General features: G+C 35.8%; 2 protein-coding genes and 2 pseudogenes across 2 annotated transcripts; all 4 read left to right on the top strand.

The window, feature by feature from the left end:
• Positions 1-35: 35 nt before the first annotated feature.
• Positions 36-4,064, top strand: LOC132061115 (uncharacterized; annotated as a pseudogene).
• On the top strand, positions 3,828-10,085 carry LOC132059339 (cellulose synthase A catalytic subunit 2 [UDP-forming]-like; annotated as a pseudogene).
• A 3,387-nt stretch (positions 10,086-13,472) lies between these two features.
• On the top strand, positions 13,473-18,188 carry LOC132059340 (uncharacterized). Its single transcript, XM_059451918.1, is given in 6 exon segments — positions 13,473-13,862; positions 14,938-15,189; positions 15,523-15,591; positions 16,730-16,922; positions 17,107-17,343; positions 17,346-18,188. Coding segments are annotated over 6 exon segments (1,314 nt in total). The 5' UTR covers positions 13,473-13,484; the 3' UTR covers positions 17,531-18,188.
• A 1,035-nt stretch (positions 18,189-19,223) lies between these two features.
• On the top strand, positions 19,224-20,606 carry LOC132060662 (B3 domain-containing protein At1g05920-like). Its single transcript, XM_059453638.1, has one exon. The coding sequence runs from the start codon at positions 19,560-19,562 to the stop codon at positions 20,520-20,522; it is 963 nt and encodes a 320-aa protein (XP_059309621.1). The 5' UTR covers positions 19,224-19,559; the 3' UTR covers positions 20,523-20,606.
• Positions 20,607-23,272: the final 2,666 nt, after the last annotated feature.

Below are 23,272 nucleotides of genomic sequence, written 5' to 3'. Positions count from 1 at the left end.
ATTAAATAGTAGTACTCCATTAATCAGTTAAAAAATTTATCCAGTTCCACAATGGCAAGCATCATTAGAAATCTTTTTTTCCGCTCCTTGGCCGTTCAGCCGCCGCTCAAATTCAACGACCTCCGCTGTAATTTCTTCATTTCCGCTTCAATTCACAGTAAAACAACTCGAAAAAACAAAGTAAAAAAAGCATCGAAGAGCAGTAGTAATAATAACAGTAGTGTAATTAACCAAAGCAAGCTTTCACAAGTGAAACGGCGGACTAGGTCAGAGAAAGAACTAGATGAGGAGACATTCTTGAACAAGTATGGAAATGACAATTCTGCCCATGTACCTGTTTTGCTTGGTGAAGTTTTGGATGTTTTTACCTCAGTTACTCTCCGCTCTTTCCTTGATTGTACGCTTGGTGCTGCTGGTCATTCATCTGCGGTTAGTTTTTTTCCTTGCTTTTACAGTTGTATTTTCTTCTTGAAATAATTATTATCCTTTTTTTTTTTTTTAAGTAAATGTATTATCTTGTCAATTTGAAACGAGAAAACTTCTAATTTTTACCCCCTCAGTCCCAATTTAGATGCGGCTGTTTGATTTAGCACGGAGTTTAAGAATGAAAGTACTCCGTATGTCCCAATTTATGTGATGTTGTTTGACTGAGCCACGGAGGTTAAGATAAAGATGGTTTTTGAATCTTGTGGTTTGAAACAAGCCAGAGATATTTGTGTGGTTATAAATTATCTCGTTAAGCGTAAAAGTTAAAAGTTCAAAGTTAAATAGTTGTGAAATAAGGAAATAACTCATTCTTTTTGGAACTGACTAAAAAAGGAAAGTTTGTCGTATAAATTGGGACAGAGGGAGTACGACTTTTGAAACTTGTGGTCCAAAACAACCCATATATATTTGTGTAAAATGAGGTGTTTAAAGTTAAATTGTTACTAAATATAGAAAAGTGTCGTTTTTTTTTTTTGGAACGAGAAAGAAAAGAGTGCCACATAAATTGAGATGGAGGGAGTAATATTTTTAGTGGATGTTTGGACATAAAAAATGTGAAATTTGAATAAATTGTAGTATTTGGAAAAAAGTTGAAATTTGGAAATTGGAGTGGTGTTTGGACATCAATGCAACTTGGAAAAATGTTGAGTTTTTGTGAGTGATTTGGAGTGAAAAATGTGTAAACAGGTATTTGAGGGTTTTTCGAATTCGTGAAAATTGTAACAATTCTATGTCCAAACATGAATTCGGAATACAATTCCGGAAAAAAGTGAAAATTATCTATGGCCGAACGGGCAATTTTCTAAATTTTTAGCTTTTATATCAGAGAAGTAAAATTAAGTCATATCATGTTATACCTAGTTAACATGATACAACTTTGCAATAAATTTGTTGTCTCATGTATGCTTAGTTGCTTTTGTGTTAAAAGAAGTATAATTTAGATAATGTAATAAGCAGGTACGGTGGTTTGCTTGTGGTTTATCTTGAGGTAGTGATTTGTGATTATTTATCTTCTATACCGATAATTCGAGCTCATCCAGAAATGCAAGTTTATGTTGGAGTTGATGTTGATCCTATTGCGCATCAAATGGCTCAATCTCAGCTGAAGAGTATCCTAGATAGGGACTCTTTGGATACGGCTTCTGCCTTGAAAGTGCATACCTTTTTGAAAAATTTTAAGGAAGTCAAGTCTGTGCTTGGTGAAGTTGCAGATGACTTATTGGCTTGTGGAGTTAATGGGATCTTGATGGACTTGGGTATGTCATCTATGCAGGTTTGTACTCGAATCACATCTTAGAGACTATTGGAAAATTTCAAGTTGTTTGCTCTATAATCTGCTTTCGGTGGGCCAACCTTTCACTCTTCGTCTATGTGTGTGAGCTGGCTGTATATGAGAAGAAACGTTAGTCGCATTAAGGTCTTTGAAACTCTAACGACTATTATCCCCTGGCTAATCTGATAGCTGACCTCTACTCTCTTGGTTGGGTCAGAGAAATATATTTCTTCGTGTTAACCATCTATTGGAGAAACACTGAGAGAATATCAGGATACATATTTCTGAGTGTAGTATCAATGTCTTGAAATTTTTGTATATTTTGTTCAAGTAAATGATGCTGAAAGAGGTTTTAGCGTGCTGAAGAATGGACCTCTTGACATGAGAATGAATCCAAAGGTAATTTCTTTACAGATTGTGTGAATTTTGAGAGTCATTCTGATTTGGCTAACTCTAAAATGCTGGTATCATATGCTGTATTGCACGTTGACTTGTGTTTCCAAAAGTTCCAATATTTTCTCTTTGGAAAACTATGTTGATTTTGTGATTCTATTCTCTGCTTTTATGGGCATTAAAGTTCTATGAGATTCATGTTTACTCTTGGGCAAACTATGTTGATTTTTGAGATTGTATTCCTCTGGTTTAATGGGTGGTAAATTTCTACAACAAACTCTCTTAAAGAAATCATCTATATTTGTATTTGTCGTCCTTCATTCTAATTGTAATTGTTAAATATATCTTTTTGTTAGTCGGTATACTAATTATTTGGTATGTGTTCTTTTGCGCAACTTGTTTGGATAATCATAAAGGTGGGTTCTAGGTCTTTATACAACTTTAAGAGGCAGTTCAACAAAGAAAATAGGGTTATATCCTTAGTAGTAGATGTACTGAACAGAGGGAAGTGGGGAGTACTCAATGGTAATATTATCAGCTTATGATTAATGGGAAATAACAGGTTTTCTGGAGTTGAGTTATAAAAGGAATGGGGTGAGTGCAATAATTCTTTTGCACAAATTTAATTCATGGTAAGGATTAAAATGCTATAAGTTTGAACAGGAAGTAAAAGGCCTCCCCTTTGTCTAATGCATAAGATTAAATGTGGACATACATTGATAGTGAGCAGAATCTATTTTTCGGTTGCGTCCTCAATTGCACAAGTACTCAGATACATGCAAGAATGTGCTTATGAATTCTGATATACATACGCGTTAGACTGGTGAATCACATATACATTGTTGAAGGATTAAGAATTTTGTTTGACTTCTCTTTTTGTTCTTTTCTTTCTTACACTTCTCGTCCAGTGGTCATCAATGATGCACATAAGATATTACATCAATTTTTTATCGGTGTAAGATATTACATCAATTATCAGTTGTCACATCGCATCCTATCATTTGTTTGACTTCTCTTTTTGTTCTTTTTCTTTCTTAGACAGTAGACACTTCTCATTCCTATACCTTCTTATAAAGAGTTCATAGATGTGTGGAAAAATGTTCATATATTTTTCCTTGATTAACTGACACAGGACTGTGACAGGCAACTCTGAAAGCTGAAGACGTATTGAATTCTTGGCCAGCTGATGAAGTAGGACGAGTTCTGCGAGAATATGGAGAAGAAAACAATTGGTACTCTCTTTCAAAACAGAATTGTTAAGGCTCGTCTACATGGAGGGTTACATTCTACCAATGAGCTGGTAGACCTTATTAAGAATTCAACTTCTACGACTAAAGGTGGGTCCTCTTCCAGGCGGCCTTGTGTCTGTTCATATTTAACATTTGTCTGAAATTTTAGTTAACCATTACTAACGAGGCTTGGTAATAATCCTCTGCACATACTTGTCTGTGGAAATGAGAAATGTGATTATACTTTGATTAATTGCTTAAGCAGGAAGGCAAGGTTGGATTAAGATAGCCACAAGAGTTTTTCAGGCTTTGTGAATAGCTGTTAATGATGAACTTAAGACACTGGAGGATTCCATCCGTGCTTGTTTTGAGTCCCTCAGTTCTGGTGGAAGGCTTGCCGTAATTTCATTCCACAGTTTAGAGCCATATTACAGTCAAGTCTTAGCTTGTAAAAACAAGATTTTTTTTTCTTGTCAAATACCACAAGCATTACCACAATATTGTAATTTCTTGTTTCTGTGGTTTTCTCCTAATTGGGGTTTGTTTTATTTTATTTTATTTATTTATTTATAGTGTGGTTTTTTTTCAATGTTGGGGTCTTTTAGTTTGGGTATTTTGTGATGGGGGGTTACACTATTTTCCAAGATTTAGTTTTTAGTGCAAAAAGGTGGCACCTTTATTGATTTTGAGCATTGAAAGGTTGAATCTTTAAGTGGGGTTTTTGATAAATTTCAAGATTTATTATTTTTTTGGGATTGTGGATTGTGAAAAATGGCTATGAATACTGGAGGAAGGCTTGTTGCTGGTTCACATAATAGAAATGAATTTGTGCTCATCAATGCTGATGAAATTGGAAGGGTAAAGTCTCTCTAAAAATCCCTCATTGTTGTTATATTGTGTGCTTTTCATATACCATTTGCCCTTTGTTGGTGATTTTTAGGGTTTCTTGCAAAAAAAAATAAAAAAAAAATCTGCTTTTTGCTTAGTTTCTGTATTTAGATTATTGGTTCTTTTGGCTTAAAGGGGATTTGTTTCTGAAAAAGTATTTTGCTTTTCTACTTCTTTTTTACCTTTGTCTTCATTTCTTTCTTTGATTGGAGGGTTTATTTCAGCTGTATTTTGTGATTGTTAGTTTTCCTTGATGTTCTTTCGACTTTTTTTAAAATTTTAAATTTGAGTGGTTTTTGGACTATTTACTGGTAATTACGCTTTTGACATATTGTTGAAGGGTTTAGCTGCTTTGTCTTGCAATTTGTCTGCTTTTGTTGGCTAATTGGTGTATGCAAATACTAGTTAACTTTTGAAATTATTATGGATGGATTACGACGGTTCATTCTTTGTTTTTTTTTTCTAAAATCTTCTAGTTATTTTTTACTTGTTCTTTGGTTTTGTGAAATGCAGCCCCAAAACATTGAATGTTTTCTGATTTTTGTTGAGGCATCTTGTCCTTAGTTTTGTCCCTTTTCCTTCTGTATCAATAGATCTTGATTTTTTGTGGATAAAATCAACCTAAGTTTTGCACTTATCCTCTGTGATACTGGAATATATTGTAATCTATGAAGATTATACTTTGTTTCTGGTAATTTGATGCTGACTGCAGTGGAACTTTTGTTCTTGATGATGTTTTTGCTGTTCAGATAAAATCGGTGCGTGAATTAAGTGGACAAGTGTGTTGGATTTGTGGGGATGAAATCGAGATTACTATTGATGGAGAGTTGTTTGTTGCTTGCAATGAATGTGCTTTCCTGTTTGTAGACCTTGTTATGAGTATGAAAGAAGAGAAGGAAATCAAGCTTGCCCTCAGTGCAAAACTAGATACAAGAGGATTAAGGGTATGTAAGCTTTTGCTCTCGGTTGCAAAACTAGAAACCTCAGCTGAATATGGGCATTGATGTATGGGTTTTGATTTTAGGTAGTCTGCCTGTTGAAGGTGATGAGGAAGAAGATGACACTGATGACATTGAGCACGAGTTTGATTATGGTGTTGGGACTTTAGGCCGCCAAGGTTCAGGTCCAGTTCCCTCTGTTTATGGCGGCTCATATGAAAATGCCATGTCCTCAAGACAAGATTCATCTACTCCTGGAATAGAAATACCTCTTTTGACCTATGGTGAAGAGGTAACTATCTCTGTAAAGCCCTTAATTTGGATAATCTGGAAGATGTATAAGTCTAATGCTTGCAATTTCCTAATCCAGGATGCTCAGATTTCTTCTGATCAGCATGCTCTCATAGTGCCTCCATCTAATGGCTTTGGAAATGGGATTTATCCAACTCTTCATACTGAGTCATCAGCTTCCTGTAAGTTATTTTAGCCCATTCTTATTGTGTTTTCTCTAGATTGTTGTACCTGATTAATGCTTTTTTTTTTTTTTTGATGTCCTAGTACATCCAAGGCCAATGGTTCCACAGAAAGACGTTGCATTATATGGCTTTGGAAGTGTTGCATGGAAGGACAGAACGGAAGACTGGAAGAAAAAGCAGAATGAGAAGCTCCAGGTGGTCAAGCATTGAGGAGATGGTGGTGGGGGCTTTCATGGGGATAATATGGATGATCCTGATTTGCCTATGTATGTCAATGTTTTTGTGTCCTATTTTGTTTGTGGCTCAATTGGCAAAAGTGCGGAAGGGAACCTATTAAAATTTAGGCAGGATAAAAAGTACTATCAATCTTCTTGAAATATAAATACTGTTTCAACAGCTCTAGTTCTGAATGGGTGGCGAACTAGATGCACTTAAGGATTACTAAAATGTCTTTCTGGGCAAAGATTGAATGCCAATGATTAAGATTTGTGTATCTTCTGATCATAGATTTAAGCTGCCATTCCCCATTTTCTGCAATTTCTGTTCATGAAGGACTTGTACAGAGATTCCTTAGGTATAATCTGAGGAAAAAAATGACTTGTTTCTGCTCTCTGTGGTTCTAATTCACTAATGTTTTTGTGAATATTTTAAGCAAGCTTTTGATAAATGCTCATTCTCTCAGGATGGATGAAGGAAGGCAGCCACTGTCAAGAAAGTTGCCCATAAAATCAAGCAGGATAAACCAGTACAGAATTCTAATCATACTCCGTCTAGCAATTCCTGGCCTCTTCTTCCATTATAGAATTCTTCATCCAGTTCATGATGCAATTGGCCTGTGGTTGACATCGGTTATTTGTGAGATATGGTTTGCTGCTTCATGGATTCTTGATCAATTCCCAAAGTGGTGCCCTATAGTTCGAGAAACATATCTTGATCGGCTTTCACTCAGGTAGGGTTCAATATTACAATTTTTTGGAATAGCCTTAATGGGTTTTCAGAGAGAAGAATTGCTCACAAGCTTTATCATTTCAGGTATGAAAAAGAAGGAAAGCCTTCAGAGTTAGCTCCCGTCGACATTTTTGTCAGCACAGTTGATCCCTTGAAAGAACCGCCATTAATCACTGCAAACACTGTTTTATCCATTCTTGCTGTGGATTATCCAGTGGACAAAGTTACATGCTATGCCTCAGATGATGGTGCAGCAACGCTTACTTTTGAAGCCCTTTCTGAGACATATGAATTTGCAAGAAAATGGGTTCCTTTCTGCAAGAAGTATAATATTGAACCCCGTGCTCCAGAATGGTATTTTTCTCTAAAGATGGACTATCTGAAAAATAAAGTTCATACTGCATTTGTAAGAGAACGGCGTGCCATGAAGGTTTGTAGCATATATTTATCAGAACCTATTTCAGGGCACTTATATTTGTACATGTAGGGCTTTTGATCTGAATATTTTTTTGTGTTTATGGCTTCAGAGAGAATATGAAGAATTTAAAGTCCAGATAAATGCTCTAGTGGCAACTGCTCAGAAGGTTCCTGAAGAGGGTTGGACAATGCAGGATGGCACACCATGGCCTGGGAACAATGTCCGAGACCATCCTGGTATGATCCAGGTAAGACCAATTTATATTGTCATAAATCTTGTCTTGAGGAATTTTTATACCTCAGTTTTACTGATAAACTCTTCTATAGGTATTCCTTGGTCACGATGGTGTCCAAGATGTTGAAGGAAATGAATTACCTCGCCTGGTTTATGTTTCCCGAGAAAAGAGGCCTGGGTTCGATCACCACAAAAAAGCAGGCGCCATGAATGCCTTTGTAATTAACTGATGTTATGTTTCACAATATATGGAAAGAAAAAGAAAATTCTTATTCATGAACCATGGATTTCTGATTTTGACTTTTTCCTTCTGGTATGCAGATGAGGGTTTCAGCTGTCATATCGAATGCTCCTTTCCTGTTAAATGTTGATTGTGATCACTACATCAACAACAGCAAGCGTTGAGGGAAGCAATGTGTTTCTTGATGGATCCCACCTCAGGAAAGAAAATCTGCTATGTGCAGTTTCCACAAAGGTTTGATGGGATTGATCGTCATGACAGATACTCAAACAGAAATGTCGTCTTCTTTGATATTAACATGAAAGGTTTGGATGGTATACAAGGACCAATATATATTGGTATGGGTGTGTTTTCAGAAGGCATGCACTTTATGGATATGATGCTCCTGCCAAGAAAAAGCGACCTAGCAAAACCTGCAACTGCTGGCCTAAATTGTGCTTTTGCTGTTGCTGCTTCAGATCCAAAACGAACAAGAAAGGGAAAACAAAGAAAGAGAAGAAGCCAAAGCACAGGGAGGCATCAAAGCAGATATACGCTCTTGAAACCATTGAAGAAGGTTAGACCTTTATGTTTTTAAAGAATAATTGTTGTTCTAGTCGTTTGTAACAGAATTATGTACAATGAAGTTACTAATGCTCTGATCAATTGAGGTGAAACGACTAACTTAAGTTGCATTACAGAAGCAAATGTGGATCCACGCTCGGCTTCCAAACTAGAGAAAAAATTCAGGCAGTCTCCTGCTTTTGTTGCCTCAACACTTTTAGAAAATGGCGGTCTTCCAAAGGATGCCAGTACCTCATCACTTTTGAAGGAAGCCATTCATGTTATTAGCTGCGGTTATGAAGATAAAACAGAATGGGGGAAGGAGGTAAGACCGTAGTAAATTTTCCATCTAAAAAAATTGTACTAAATTTGGTCCACTAACTCTATGAAATTTTTAACATTCAACCAGGTTGGCTGGATTTATGGCTCCGTGACGGAAGATATCTTGACTCGATTCAAGATGCATTGCCATGGATGGAGGTCCGTCTATTGTATGCCTAAGCTGACTGCTTTCAAGGGTTCAGCCCCTATAAATCTTTCAGACCGTCTCCATCAGGTTCTTAGATGGGCTCTAGGATCAGTTGAAATTTTGCTGAGCAAGCATTGCCCGATCTGGTATGGCTATGGAGGTGGATTGAAATGGCTGGAGCGATTCTCTTACATAAACTCTGTTGTATATCCTTTGACGTCCATCCCCTTGATTGTCTACTGTTCCTTGCCAGCCATCTGCCTTCTCACGGGAAAATTCATTGTTCCTGCGGTAACTCAATTTCTGATTCCCCTATTGACCTGTTAAATCTTAAAAAAGTTGCTGAAAATCAGCGGTTGATTGCATTTTAAGTGTTCAGCAGGTCAAGTGCATATTTAGAGTCACGTCGGTCATCATATAAGCTTGGGTCTTTAGCTTTAACCATTTATATATCCGTTCGAGCACAATAACTGGATCTACGTCGAGAAACTTTAAACCTGAACCACACTACTCACTTTCTAATATCCTCAGTAAGAAAGAATGATAAAACTCAAGTTGCTAGTTTATGACTTTCATCAGCCTAACAATATATATCAATGCTCGTCTTACATGCATAGCTTTAGTGAGACACCAAATAGATAATCTAACTACCGAGAATGGGTACTTCTATTCTCATTTGGTCTGATCATTCACTTCATAGTGACTTCCAATTTTCTTGAAGTTAATTGAGGTTGTCCGCTAATTGTGTATGTTTAAACATATGCAGATCAGTAATTATGCCAGCATTATATTTATTTCACTCTTCATCTCTATTGCTGCCACGGGTGTCCTTGAAATGCAGTGGGGTGGTGTTGGTATAGATGATTGGTGGAGAAATGAGCAGTTTTGGGTTATTGGAGGTGCTTCCTCCCACTTTTTTGCTCTCTTTCAAGGATTGCTCAAGGTTTTGGCTGGTGTGGAGACAAGTTTCACTGTCACATCCAAAGCAAGAGACGATGGAGCGTTTTCCGATCTCTATATTTTCAAGTGGACATCATTATTAATCCCACCAACGACTTTGCTAATAATAAACATAGTTGGTGTGGTGGTTGGTGTCTCGAATGCAATAAACAACGGTTATGATTCTTGGGGACCCTTATTTGGTAGGCTATTCTTCGCCTTGTGGGTTATTATTCATCTTTTCCCGTTCCTCAAAGGATTAATGGGAAAGCAAGAGCGAACCCCAACCATAGTTGTTGTATGGTCAATTCTGCTTGCTTCAATACTGACATTGTTGTGGGTACGAGTCAACCCGTTTTTCTCAAGAGATGGCCCGCTCCTAGAAGTCTGCGGATTGAATTGTGACGATTAAGTCTAAAACTCCAGAGACTATATTGAGTCAAGAATGTTTCTAAGAACCTATTGTTGGGATTTCCTTTCGCGGGCCAGACGTTTGATGTGTAGTACCGTGGGAGGTTTTGCAGGAAGAGATACTTATATATACAAGGTTGGTGGTAGAATAAAAAGGCAGGAGTATAGATGGAGAGTCGTCAGTGTAGATGTGAAGCAGTGGGAGCTGACACATATTCATATTTGTTTACAATTTGTTTCATTTATTCTTTTTGGTGGAATACTTCTCTTCTTTGGAGTTCCATCTATTTGTCAGTGAATACTACTAAATCATAAAAGTTATTAATCCTCTGTAACGGGGCCATTAAATTTGTATACTCTTTAGCTAAGAAGTTGTATGTCCTGTTATGTTTTGACTTGGAACCAAGCAATGTTTGTCTTTGGCTATTCCAGTTCCCAAGTTTTGCATTTTAGAAGTCCGATTATTATTTAGTGATACTGTTGTGTGGTATGCCTTTCTTGAGGGTCTAAATCTGAAGTCCTTGACTTGTGTGTGTGAGTGTGTATCTGCTCATTAGCAAATAAAGATGAAGTCAACCTGAAGTATGTTTTTACTTCTTCTGGAGGCTGAATGCTCATAATTGCCTTGTGATTGGATTTGATTTGAAATCATATCATATGATTTGTAAATCTCCCGCCAACCATAGGCACATGTTTATCAATGGCATCAGAATCTGATCAGATATAGTGTATAATAATGGATAGGAAGGAGTGAATTCTGTGATAATTTCAAAGAGGAAATAGCTCAACATAACCCTTTGTAATTTGAGCAGGAAATGAAATTATTTAAAGATGTCTTGTGCTTTGTTTTCATATCTCTTTCGTATATATAAAAAAGAATTCTTCAAATGGATTGATCCAATTTCATCAGGAAATAATAATGGCCCATTCCCTCAACTATTAAAAAAAGGGGCAATTTGCACGATTATCGCTCTTCGGGGGTGGTCTTTAATTTTTGGCCCTCAAATTGGTGATCTTTAATTTTTGGCCTTCCTATTAAAACTCTTTGGTTCCAGGTTCGAATCCCCGCTCAGTCAAAAATTAAAAGCAAAATTGCTAGGTAGAATTTGAATTCGCAAGGCAGGATTTTGCAGTCTGCAAAACTCTACATAGTCTGCAAAACTCTACATGATCTGGTAGAGTGGCTGATCAGATAGAGTTTGACTGCAAACTCTACTTAAGGTAGAGTTTTGCCTTCAGGCATAAGGCAAACTCTCTCTTAAGGCAGAGTTTTGCCTTCAGGCATAAGGTAAAACTCTATCTTAAGGTAGAAGTTTGCATTAAGGCAATTTTTTTACTCGGTTGGAATTTTGCAAAACTTTGCCTTGCGATTTTTTTTTTGACTGAGCCGAGATTCGAACCCCAAACCTCATGATATTAGACAAAGAAAAAAAATTAAACACCAACAATTTAAGGGGCCAAAATTAAAAGCCAGTGCCTTTGAAGGGAAATCCGCACAAAAAATTGTTAACAAAACCCTTATTAAAATGGGGTTCTGTCCAAACAAACAATTTACGAATTGCCCTTCTTTTGGGGTGGTCTTTAAATTTTGCCCCTCAAATTGATGGTCTTTAAGTTTTGGCCTTCGCTTAAAACCCATGGGTTCCGGGTTCGAACCTCCTGCTTAGTCAAAAATTTTAAAAAAATTCGCAAGGCAAAATTTGAATTTCGCTCTGCCCCCTCTGGCAAACTTTGCCTTCGATATATATATATATATATATATATATATATATATATGTAATTTTGTTTTTTTACTTTTTAAGGCAAACTTTTAGTTATGCGGAAAAGTTCCGCCTTATGGGGCATATTTTTAGTTATGCCTTAACTAAAAGTGTGCCCCATAAGACATAACTAAAAGTAGCCTCATAAGGCGGAACTTTTCCTTAAGGCATAACTAAACGTTTGCCTTATAAGGCAAAGTCTATGCCTTGAGGAAAAGTTCTGCCTTATGGGGCATACTTTTGATTATGCCTTAACTAAAAGTCTACCCCATAAGGCATAAATAAACTATGCCTTAAGGAAAAGTTTTGCCTTATAGGGGTAGACTTTTAGTTATGTCGGATCCGACATAGCTTTAGTTTATCCTTAAGGTGTGTATGCCGGATCCGGCATACACGGCCCCCAGCCTTGCCTTGCGAAATTATTTTTTTATTTTATGCCTGAGCGGGGTTCGAACCCAGAACCTCAGGTATTCACTCACCCTTTCAAGTGAAGGACAAAACTTAAAGATCACAAATATGAGGGCCAAAATTTAAAGACCACCCCAAAAGAAGGAAAATCTGCGCAAAAAAATGATTTACAATGAGCAGAGCCCAATAAATGCTTATATCTAAAATATGCCAACATATATTTACATTGAATTTCATGAAACCAAATCTACTTTAATGTTATTCTTTTACCTTCTTTCCCGAGCTATCATAGAACCCTCTTCATTTTTCTATTTTTCATTTTGAAAATCTGTATAACATGATTTATATACCCTTTTATACACTACTATACATTATATATACACTCTTATACATCTTTATACACTCCAATACATTACATATACAATCTATAGATAATGTATAAATAATGTATTATCCTAAAAACTGTTATACATACATATATATTGTATATATCATGTATAAATAATGTATATCAATAGGGTGAATATGAGCTTTTCTTCTTCTTCTCATTGTCTCCTTTTTTCAAAATTCTTACTTAGACGTGTGACGTGTTTCATTTTAATATCAATGATCTCGATTTAAATAACTAAAATCCAGGTCTCATCATGATCTGTATATTAGATATTTCTATGTTCTTACTCTCTGTATATTAGATATTTCTATGTTCTTACTCCAAAAATGTTTGTAGTCCCACAATTCTAGTAGGAATTTTGGATCTCCTTATTTTCGTGCCTTGAATCACGTGAACATAGTTAAGTTGCGGGACAAGGAGCATTTTTCTCATTTATGCAATGATTATTCTTCTTATTCATTTGACATAAAACTAAAAGAAATTGTAATAAGTAGTACCAAAACCAATTGACCCGTTTCTAACCTCAAAAAGTTCACTTGGGATTCAGTTAAGTCACCCCTGTTCCACAATGACAAGGGTAGTTATATTTCAGTTAAAAACACTTTAAAAATGCGAAGAGAAAAAACTCAAATGGACGCAAGAAATAATTTTTACTCTCCTATTCTCCGTCTCCATAATTTTCACCTTACCAAAATTTTTTATCCCATAATTAATGGCTATTTAACCAAGACATAAATTGATTAGCTTTTTTTCAATTCTATCGCAGACAAAAAGACAAAGTTAAAGAACGTCTAAATGATGATCGGACAAATCGTATAGAATTTTGATATATGCATTCCTTAATGCCAATGATTCTACTTTACGCACGCCAAGTAATTCATTTTTATTATATAAGACTAATTTAATAAACTTTATATTATATTATTAATTTCTTAATATGCTTATTTTTTTTTCTAAGGTGATCTTTTATTATGAGACGGGGAATATTAAATAGTAGTACTCCATTTTTAATCAGTTAAAAAATTTATCCAGTTCCACAATGGCAAGCATCATTAGAAATCTTTTTTTCCGCTCCTTGGCCGTTCAGCCGCCGCTCAAATTCAACGACCTCCGCTGTAATTTCTCCATTTCCGCTTCAATTCACAGTAAAACAACTCGAAAAAACAAAGTAAAAAAAGCATCGAAGAGCAGTAGTAATAATAACAGTAGTGTAATTAACCAAAGCAAGCTTTCACAAGTGAAACGGCGGACTAGGTCAGAGAAAGAACTAGATGAGGAGACATTCCTGAACAAGTATGGAAATGACAATTCTGCCCATGTACCTGTTTTGCTTGGTGAAGTTTTGGATGTTTTTACCTCAGTTACTCTCCGTTCATTCCTTGATTGTACTCTTGGTGCTGCCGGTCATTCCTCTGCGGTTAGTTTTTTTCCTTGCTTTTACATTTTCATTTCCTTTTTTTTTTTTTTTTTAAGTAAATGTATTATCTTGTGAATGTGAAACGAGAAAACTTCTAATTTTTACCCCCTCAGTCCCAATTTATATGCGGCTGTTTGACTTAGAAGACGGAGTTTAAGAATGAAAGTACTCCGTATGTCCCAATTTATGTGATGTTGTTTGACCGAGTCACTTCACGGAGGTTAAGATAAAGATGGTTTTTGAATCTTGTCATTGGAAGCAAACAAGCGAGAGATATTCGTGTCGTTATAAATTATCTCGTTAAGTGTAAAAGTTAAAAGTTCAAAGTTAAATAGTTGTGAAATAAGGAAATAACTCATTCTTTTTGGGATTGACTAAAAAAGGAAAGTTTGTCTTGTAAATTGGCATAGAGGGAGTAAGACTTTTGAAACTTGTGGTCTAAAACAAGCCATATATATTTGTGTGGCTAGAAAGCATTTATTAGGGTATATATTTGTGTGGCTACTAAATATAGAGTCATTTTTTTGGAACGAGAGAGAAAAGAGTGCCACATAAATTGAGATGAAGGAAGTAATATTTTTGGTGGATGTTTGGACATAAAAAATGTGAAATTTGAATAAATTGTAGTATTTGGAAAAAAGTTGAAATTTGGAAATTGGAGTGGTGTTTGGACATCAATGCAACTTGGAAAAATGTTAGAATTTTTGTGAGTGATTTGGAGTGAAAAATGTGTAACCAGGTATTTGGGGTTTTGTCGAATTCGTGAAAATTGTAACAATTCTATGTCCAAACATGAATTCGGAATACATTTCCGGAAAAAAAGTGAAAATTATCTATGGCTGAACGGGCAATTTTCTAAATTTTTAGCTTTTATATCAGAGAAGTAAAAATTAATTCATATCATGTTATACCTAGTTAACATGATACAACTTTGCAATAAATTTGTTGTCTCATGTATGCTTAGTTGCTTTTGTGTTAAAAGAAGTATAATTTAGATAATGTAATAAGCAGGTACGGTGGTTTGCTTGTGGTTTGTCTTGAGGTAGCGATTCGTGATTATTTATCTTCTATACAGATAATTCGAGCTCATCCAGAAATGCAAGTTTATGTTGGACTTGATGTTGATCCTATTGCGCATCAAATGGCTCAATCTCAGCTGAAGAGTATCCTAGACAGGGACTCTTTGGATACGGCTTCTGCCTTTAAAGTGTATACCTTTTTGAAAAATTTTAAGGACGTCAAGTCTGTGCTTGGTGAAGTTGCAGATGACTTATTGGCTTGTGGAGTAAATGGGATCTTGATGGACTTGGGTATGTCATCTATGCAGGTTTGTACTCGAATCACATCTTAGAGACTATTGGAAAATTTCAAGTTGTTTGCTCTATAATCTGCTTTCAGTGGGCCAACCTTTCACTCTTCGTCTATATGTGTGAGCTGGCTGTATATGAGAAGAAACGTTAGTCGCATTAAGGTCTTTGAAACTCTAAAGACTATTATCCCCTGGCTAATCTGATAACTGACCTCTACTCTCATGGTTGGATCAGAGAAATATATTTCTTCCTGTTAACCATATATTGGAGAAACACTGAGAGAATACCAGGATACAGATGATTTCTGAGTGTAGTATCAATGTCTTGAAATTTTTGTATATTTTGTTCAGGTAAATGATGCCGAAAGAGGTTTTAGCGTGCTGAAGAATGGACCTCTTGACATGAGAATGAATCCAAAGGTAATTTCTTTCCAGATTGTGTGTGAATTTTGACAGTCATTCTGATTTCTCTAACTCTAAAATGCTAGTATCATATGCTGTATTGCACGTTGACTTGTGTTTCCAAAAGTTCCAATATTTTCTCTTTGGAAAACTATGTTGATTTTGTGATTCTATTCTCTGCTTTTATGGACATTAAAATTCTATGAGATTCATGTTTACTTTTGGGTAAACTATGTTGATTTTTGAGATTGTATTCCTTTGGTTTTAATGTGTGGTAAATTTCTACAACAAACTCTCTTAAAGAAACCATCTATATTTGTATTTGTCGTCCTTCATTCTAATTGTAATTGTTAAATATATCTTTTTGTTAGTTGGTATACTAACTATTTGGTGTGTGTTCTTTTGCGCAACTTTTTTGGATAATCATAAAGGTGGGTTGTAGGTCTTTATACAACTTTAAGAGGCAGTTCAACCAAGAAAATAGGTTTATATCCTTAGTAGTAGATGTACTGAACACAGGGAAGTGGGGAGTACTCAATGGTAATATTATCAGTTTATGATTAATGGGAAATAACAGGTTTTCTGGAATTGAATTATAAAAGGAATGGGGTGAATGCAATTATTCTTTTGCACAAATTTAATTCATGGTAAGGATTAAAATGCTATAAGTTTGAACAGGAAGTAAAAGGCCTCCTCTTTGTCTAATGCATAAAATTAAATGTGAACATACATTGATAGTGAGCAGAATCTATTTTTTGGTTGCGTCCACAATTGCACAAGTACTCAGATACATGCAAGAATGTGCTTATGAATTCTGATATCCATACGCGTTAGACTGGTGAATCACATATACATTGTTGAAGGATTAAGAATTTTGTTTTTCTCTTTTTGTTCTTTTCTTTCTTACACTTTTCGTCCAGTGGTCATCAATGATGCACATAAGATATTACATCAATTTTTTTGTCGGTGTAAGATATTACATCAATTATCAGCTGTCACGTTGCATCCTATCATTTGTTTGACTTCTCTTTTTGTTCTTTTTCTTTCTTACACAGTAGACACTTCTCATTCCTATACCTTCTTATAAAGAGTTCATAGATGTGTGGAAAAATGTTCATATATTTTTCCTTGATTAACTGACACAGGACTGTGACAGGCAACTCTGAAAGCTGAAGACGTATTGAATTCTTGGCCAGCTGATGAAGTAGGACGAGTTCTGCGAGAATATGGAGAAGAAAGCAATTGGTACTCCCTTCAAAACAGAATTGTTAAGGCTCGTCTACATGGAGGGTTACATTCTACCAATGAGCTGGTAGACCTTATTAAGAATTCAACTCCTCGGACTAAAGGTGGGTTCTCTTCCAGGCGGCCTTGTGTCTATTCATATTTAAAATTTGTCTGAAATTTTAGTTAACCATTACTAACGAGGCTTGGTCTGATATGTACTTTTTCATACTTTTCTAACAATCCTCTGCACATACTTGTCTGTGGAAATGAGAAATGTGATTATACTTTGATTAATTGCTTAAGCAGGAAGGCAAGGTTGGATTAAGACAGCCACAAGAGTTTTTCAGGCTTTGCGAATAGCTGTTAATGATGAACTTAAGACACTGGAGGATTCCATCCGTGCTTGTTTTGAGTCCCTCAGTTCTGGTGGAAGGCTTGCTGTAATTTCATTCCACAGTTTAGAGGACAGAATAGTAAAGCAGGCGTTTCTCAATATTATGACTTGCAGTGAAGTTGATGGAAGTGGGGTTGAAGATGAAGAAGGAAGCGCTTACGAGAGCTTAGAAAAACTAATCTGGATACTGTTAAAGAAGAAGCATGGATAAAACAGGTCATACAAGGACAGACTGGAACTATCCTTACAAAAAGACCCATCACGCCATCTGAAAAGGAGGAAACATTAAATCCTCGAAGTCGGAGTGCTAAACTAAGAGTGATTCAGAAAGCCTGAAGAAAGGCGGATGTCATAGATGTAGCTCGTGGCTGACCTTGAGGAGATCTTTTGCTCGCGAAGATGAGGAGCTTTACCAATTGTTCAACATCTAAAGTTAAGTAACCACAACTTGTTCTTGATCGTCCTTCGACTTTATTCATCAGGTACTGTAGTCCCTCAAGGAATTAAGGCTTATGAAGCTCTAGTTCCTCTGGACTTGTTATACATATTGTTCCATCGAGGAAATGGTGTCCGTATTTACAACTAAAAATATTGTTGCCCTTACTGCCGGCCAAGACATATTGAAGGTTCAAGCTTGCACCTTGATATGCTGTATTGCACAAAAACCAATCCATAGGTTACTGGTAATTCTCGACGTGCATACTTATTGAGTAGGGAATTTATGATTGAGGAAAGTTTCTACCCAATGCAATATAGGAAGGAACTTGACTGTCGTTTCAAGCTCTTAAATATCCTAGACTCCCTAGTATTTTAGGTTATCTCGAGGGTTTGGGCATTTGAAATCAACGTTCTTGATATGCAATTTCTTAGCATGAGGTTTTGATCTATGCTTTACTCTGTTACACTTGAAGCAAAGTACCTCATTGTAAGCTTTGTATTTTCACTAGTATTCACATATGAATTATATATAAACTACACATGAACTATTGGCATTTGGTTTCATGTGTGTATCCCCTTTCTCTTACTTGCTGTTGACTAGTGTTTCTTCAATTGCTGTGTTTAATGTGCTTTACGCACATGAATTGTCGCTGACTTAGGGGAGAGAATAGTGAAGATGATAATTAGAGTAGTGAGATTGAACAAAGTGGATTGGTGGTTTGTTTATTTGGACTTTTTATAGGCTCTGGAGTTGTAATGAATGAATATGATGATAATGAAACAATAGATAATTTTGTCTAAAGGGCCAGCAATTTGGTAAATGCGAAAATGATACTGCTTATGTCTACTTTGGTCGCCATCAACCACAAAGTAGAATCCAAATTCTCGTTTGTGGCTGATGCATGTATTGCTAACTAGAGCTAGCATATGCTTTATATCAAATTAATAAAGATATAACACTTCTTTTCAACTCTTATAGTTGATCAACGAGAACACAATCCATTACAGTAGAGAGTTGCAAAGTTATTACAGTAAACATGCATGACTAGTAAAGTTACCTTAAATAAGGTTAATTTCACTGAACTTTACTCATTATGATACTAAAATCACATTTTTTGTGTTTGTCATGATAAAGTAACTGAATTGTGTTTGAATTGTCACGAAATGCAAATAACCGTAGGTTAAATTTTCGGCATCCGACTATAATACATCGTTTCATCAACAATTTGCAATTTTATAAATTCAACGTTAATTTATTTTTATTTTTTTATTTTTATTTTTATTTTTAAAAAAAGAAGAAGTCAGGGTTAGGGGAGCCGAGAGAGAGAACTGAATTGTCCTAATATTCTTAATTCACAAGGAGTCTAAAACTCCAAAAGTATTTAAAAAAGAAAAGAAAAGACAACAACGTTAGTTATGGTAAGTTTAGGCATAAAAGAAGAAAAACAATTTACAAAGTTCCGGTTTTTTTTTTCGCTCCAATCTTTCTCCGTTTAGGCTTGGCTCATGTATTCATAGTAGTACCCTATAAAAACACTCTCACAATATTTCTTCTTTTCATTCTATTTGTTCATTGTTACAACGCACATTACTAAGTAGTGATTCTTTTTTTACTTCTCTACTGTTTTGTTCATTCGACCAACACACATGGCTTTCACATTGCTGAGTGTAGATGATTTTTTGGGCATGAAATTTGAGCACAACATGAGTGAATGGACTATTTGTTGGCTGTGTCCGAAGTTGCAGGGTTAAAATCCATGTTCGGAGAGGAAGACAACTTAATCGCTAGCAAGACAAAGTGTTCTGTATCAAGAAAGAAGAAAGAATCACTCAGAATATTGAGTCCATCTTGTCATCATTCCCAGCAGTTCTTGATCGTCAAGATAAACCAATTCTTGATTTCGTCATCCCAAAGGCGAAACGATCAATGCCAAAAGTACGGCCAAGAAAAGTTACTAAACAATTCTTATGCAATACTGGCGAATTGATGATCAAGAAAGCTGTGGAAAATAATTCTGAAGAACAAAAACACAGAGTTAAGGCTGATGATGAAAGGAAAAACAGTGTGTTCAAATTCAATTGGGGTCCTGGTTTACGCGATCTAGAATTCTTCCATCACAAAAATCACAACAAGTATGAAGAGGGAGAAAATAGTGTAAAGGCCCCTGATGATAGGGAAAACAAAGTGTCTAAACTCACTTGGAGGTTTACTGCTAATTTTGCATTTGGAAATCCAAAAAGACGAAAAAGATTAGCCAACGACGTCCCACTTGGTTTCAACAATCAAGAACAGTACTTATTGAAAGAAAAATTGGTTGGAAAATCAGGAAAGCATGAAGAGGATGTCAAAGAAGAGGCTACAAGACAAAAGAAGAAGGCGAAGAGGAACATTATTGGTAGAGCTGAAGCCCCTCTTATTATCAACGACAAACAAAGAGAATTGCCTATTGAATTCAAGAATGTGATTACTGAGATTGGGGGTTCACTTGAATCACTTAAATTGGTCATTGCGAAAAGACTATTCCAGACTGATGTTAAACGAGCAGAGGGAAGGCTTTCAATCCCACTAAATCAGATACGTAAGTTTCTTGAGCCAGGAGATCATTTTCTTAGTCCAGATGAAGATGCACGTTTGGATACTCGCAATGGGAACAAAATGTTTACGATGAGAGTAACGTTGATTGAGCCTTCTCGTCGAATATGTAAAATCAATCTCAGAAAATGGCATATGAACAAAAATAATGGGAAAAGAAATTCAAGTTATGTGTTGGTTACAGACTGGAATGAGGTGACAAAAAGGAACGCTTTGAAAATTGGTACTCTGGTGCAATTGTGGTCATTTAGGATGGGTCCTGACTTGTGTTTTGCACTGGTTAAACCTCAAGATTGAAGTTAAGTTAAGTAGTATATATTAGTATTAAGCATATTTTCTATTCATTCTTTACTTTGCAACAGAATTTACATGTTTAATCTTTATCGAGCTATTTGAAGGAATTCTTATCTCTGTTCTTATGTATTAGTACTAGTTAAAGTATTAGTTATTACAGTTATATATTAGTTTTAAGCATATTTTCTATTCATTCTTTACTTTGCAACAGGATTTACATGTTTAATCTTTATCGAGCAATTTGAAGGAATTCTTATCTCTGTTCTTATGTATTAGTACTAGTTAAAGTATTAGTTATTGCAGATTATTTGTTCAGTTTAAAGTACTCAAAAGTTCGAAGATGTGGCACTATAATGTTTCTGGACTGATATATCACACTTAAGTTTTCTCTTTATAATATTGTCTGTGAAGTGAAATATTACTTGCGGATATCCTTACGGAAGAAAGACATTTTTATGACTAGTTGAGAACATGAAAAATATGAAATTCTAGAATAAGGGCATTTTTTTTTTTTTTTTTTGTTTCTTGGAACTGTAAGATCTATTTAAGAGAAAAGTCTTCTTTAGCAGGGTTTTTACCATACTCAGGGCTCGAGAACTGTAAGAGCATTATTTCTCAAATTATTGTCTAGTTCAATTTCAAGACATAATGAGAATTATAAGTCTTTTCTGCCAGGATGCCAAAGAAAGAAAAAGAAAAAGGAATTGATTTGGGTTAAATGAAAAATAATACTCCCTTTAGGTACCGAAAATTATGGTGGTATGAGTTTAAGTTCTGTTCGTTCCAAGAAAGTAAAGGAGAGCAAGCAAATATTGAACTTATGTAAAATAGGCACATAATGCTTAAATACAAGCATTAAAGAGAATAAGAAGACTAGCCTTGAAATCCTATAAATTGTTAGAGCAGGAAGGCAAAAACAACACAAATGGATTGTCACGTTTTCTGATTTTTGTTTTCACCGTCTTTCTACTGTCATCGTTAAACATCACATGACTAATTATTACCAATGCAATTCTTTAGTATCATGTCGGAAGTTTCTTGCAAATTTTTGTGATCAGATAAGATAACTTTGATTAAAAGGTGGTAGAATCTTCATTATAGCAACTAGCTTATGCATGGTATGTAAAAGTTCCACCATGGATCTATACTCTCTAGTCTCTGCCTGCCTATCCTTACACCAAAGAAAAAGATTCTATAGAAATCTATTCTCTTAACATATGGGACATCAATTCTTGCGAATTTCCGCGCCTAGGGCTTTGGTCAAGTGGTAAGGGTTCCATAGTTGTCACACGCCGACGAGGGGCATGACAGGCACCCGGCCTTAGCGACCGAGTACCACTCGGGCTAACAGTTACCATGATTATTATATAATATGACTCAAACATGACTCGAAGAACACCTGCACGCAGAAAAGGCCCAAATATATAAATAAATACACACACACACATAAGCGAGCCGGCAGGGCCGTTACAACATAATAAGTTTCATAAAGTGGACAAGGCTTTCAGGAGAATACCAAAATCAAAACATGACCGACAAGGTCAGACATAAAACTACATATCTCACTGTGTCTATGAGCCTCTAAGAGTGTGCATATGAACATATATCATGATAACATAAATATACCGAAAGCTAGCAAGTCCGGTATAGTGGCACTTGCTGACACCCGCTGAAGCTGATAGTCCTACTTAAGAGGTCCTCTGCTGTTACACCCCGTATCTTCGAAGAAGCACTTATCAAATTTGAAACATAAGTACGCTAAGTTATGGTTAAGTAAAACTACTTTGAAATATAAGGAGCAAGCATTATTAAGTATATTTAAGGAGTAAAGAATGGATATAAGGTATACCGGAAGGTTTTATAAGGAAATGAGCGGAAGAACTGGAGTAGTACGACTTGGAGAAAGGATGGGTAAAGTTTCGTGTCAAAATTTTGGTCCAACTTGAGGTCAGAATATCTCTTAGCATATCAAGTGTTTTAAGGTATTTCAAAAGCCTAAAATGAAGTTCGTCGAGTCTAGTTTCCAACGCAATAAACCGCTCGTTGATAGGACATCGGAGTAGAGAATTATGGATGTTACAAGTTCGACCGACAGACAAAGAACGCGTGCTGATATTGCTACAAGCCCAGACTTGCTACGGTGCCACTACGCATGCGGCACGGTACGCAAATATTGCATTCGAATTTGAACCAATATAAAAGGGGCTCGTCCCCTCTTTTTCTGCCCAACCTTTTCCAATTTATTCCAAATTTCTCTAGAAAGCTTCCCAACTCTCAAACCCAAATTTCAAGCCTAAATCAACTATAATTCCCGAATTTCGGTCCAGACAACGTATAGTTGCGAGTATAGAATCGTATAGCGACGTGTGTGGTTCAAGTTTAAGGTGAAAAAAGTGAAGATATAGCTATATTATCGTGGATTAAGGTATGAATCTCCTATTACTGATGTTAATTTTGGTTTATTTATGGAGATAAAACCGTTAAATAGCTATATAATAATACTATTGGTGGAGATGTAGATAAATATTATATGGGAGGTTTTGGAGTATTTGGTATCGAGAATAACATGGTTGATGTTGGTCTTGTTGTTATTCGTTAGTTCTCTTAATTGTTATTTCGGCTAGGCATATAAATAGGGAGATCCGCTCAAATTTTGGCAAAATTTAAAAGGGATTAATTTTATGGCTTAAGGTAAGCGTATGATAACGGCCCAATAACGGTAGTATTAATTTTCTTAAATATAGATTGACGAG

The sequence above is a fragment of the Lycium ferocissimum genome, chromosome 6 (assembly GCF_029784015.1).
Source record: "Lycium ferocissimum isolate CSIRO_LF1 chromosome 6, AGI_CSIRO_Lferr_CH_V1, whole genome shotgun sequence".
NCBI lineage: Eukaryota > Viridiplantae > Streptophyta > Magnoliopsida > Solanales > Solanaceae > Lycium > Lycium ferocissimum.
This window is presented reverse-complemented; position numbering and strand designations above follow the sequence as displayed.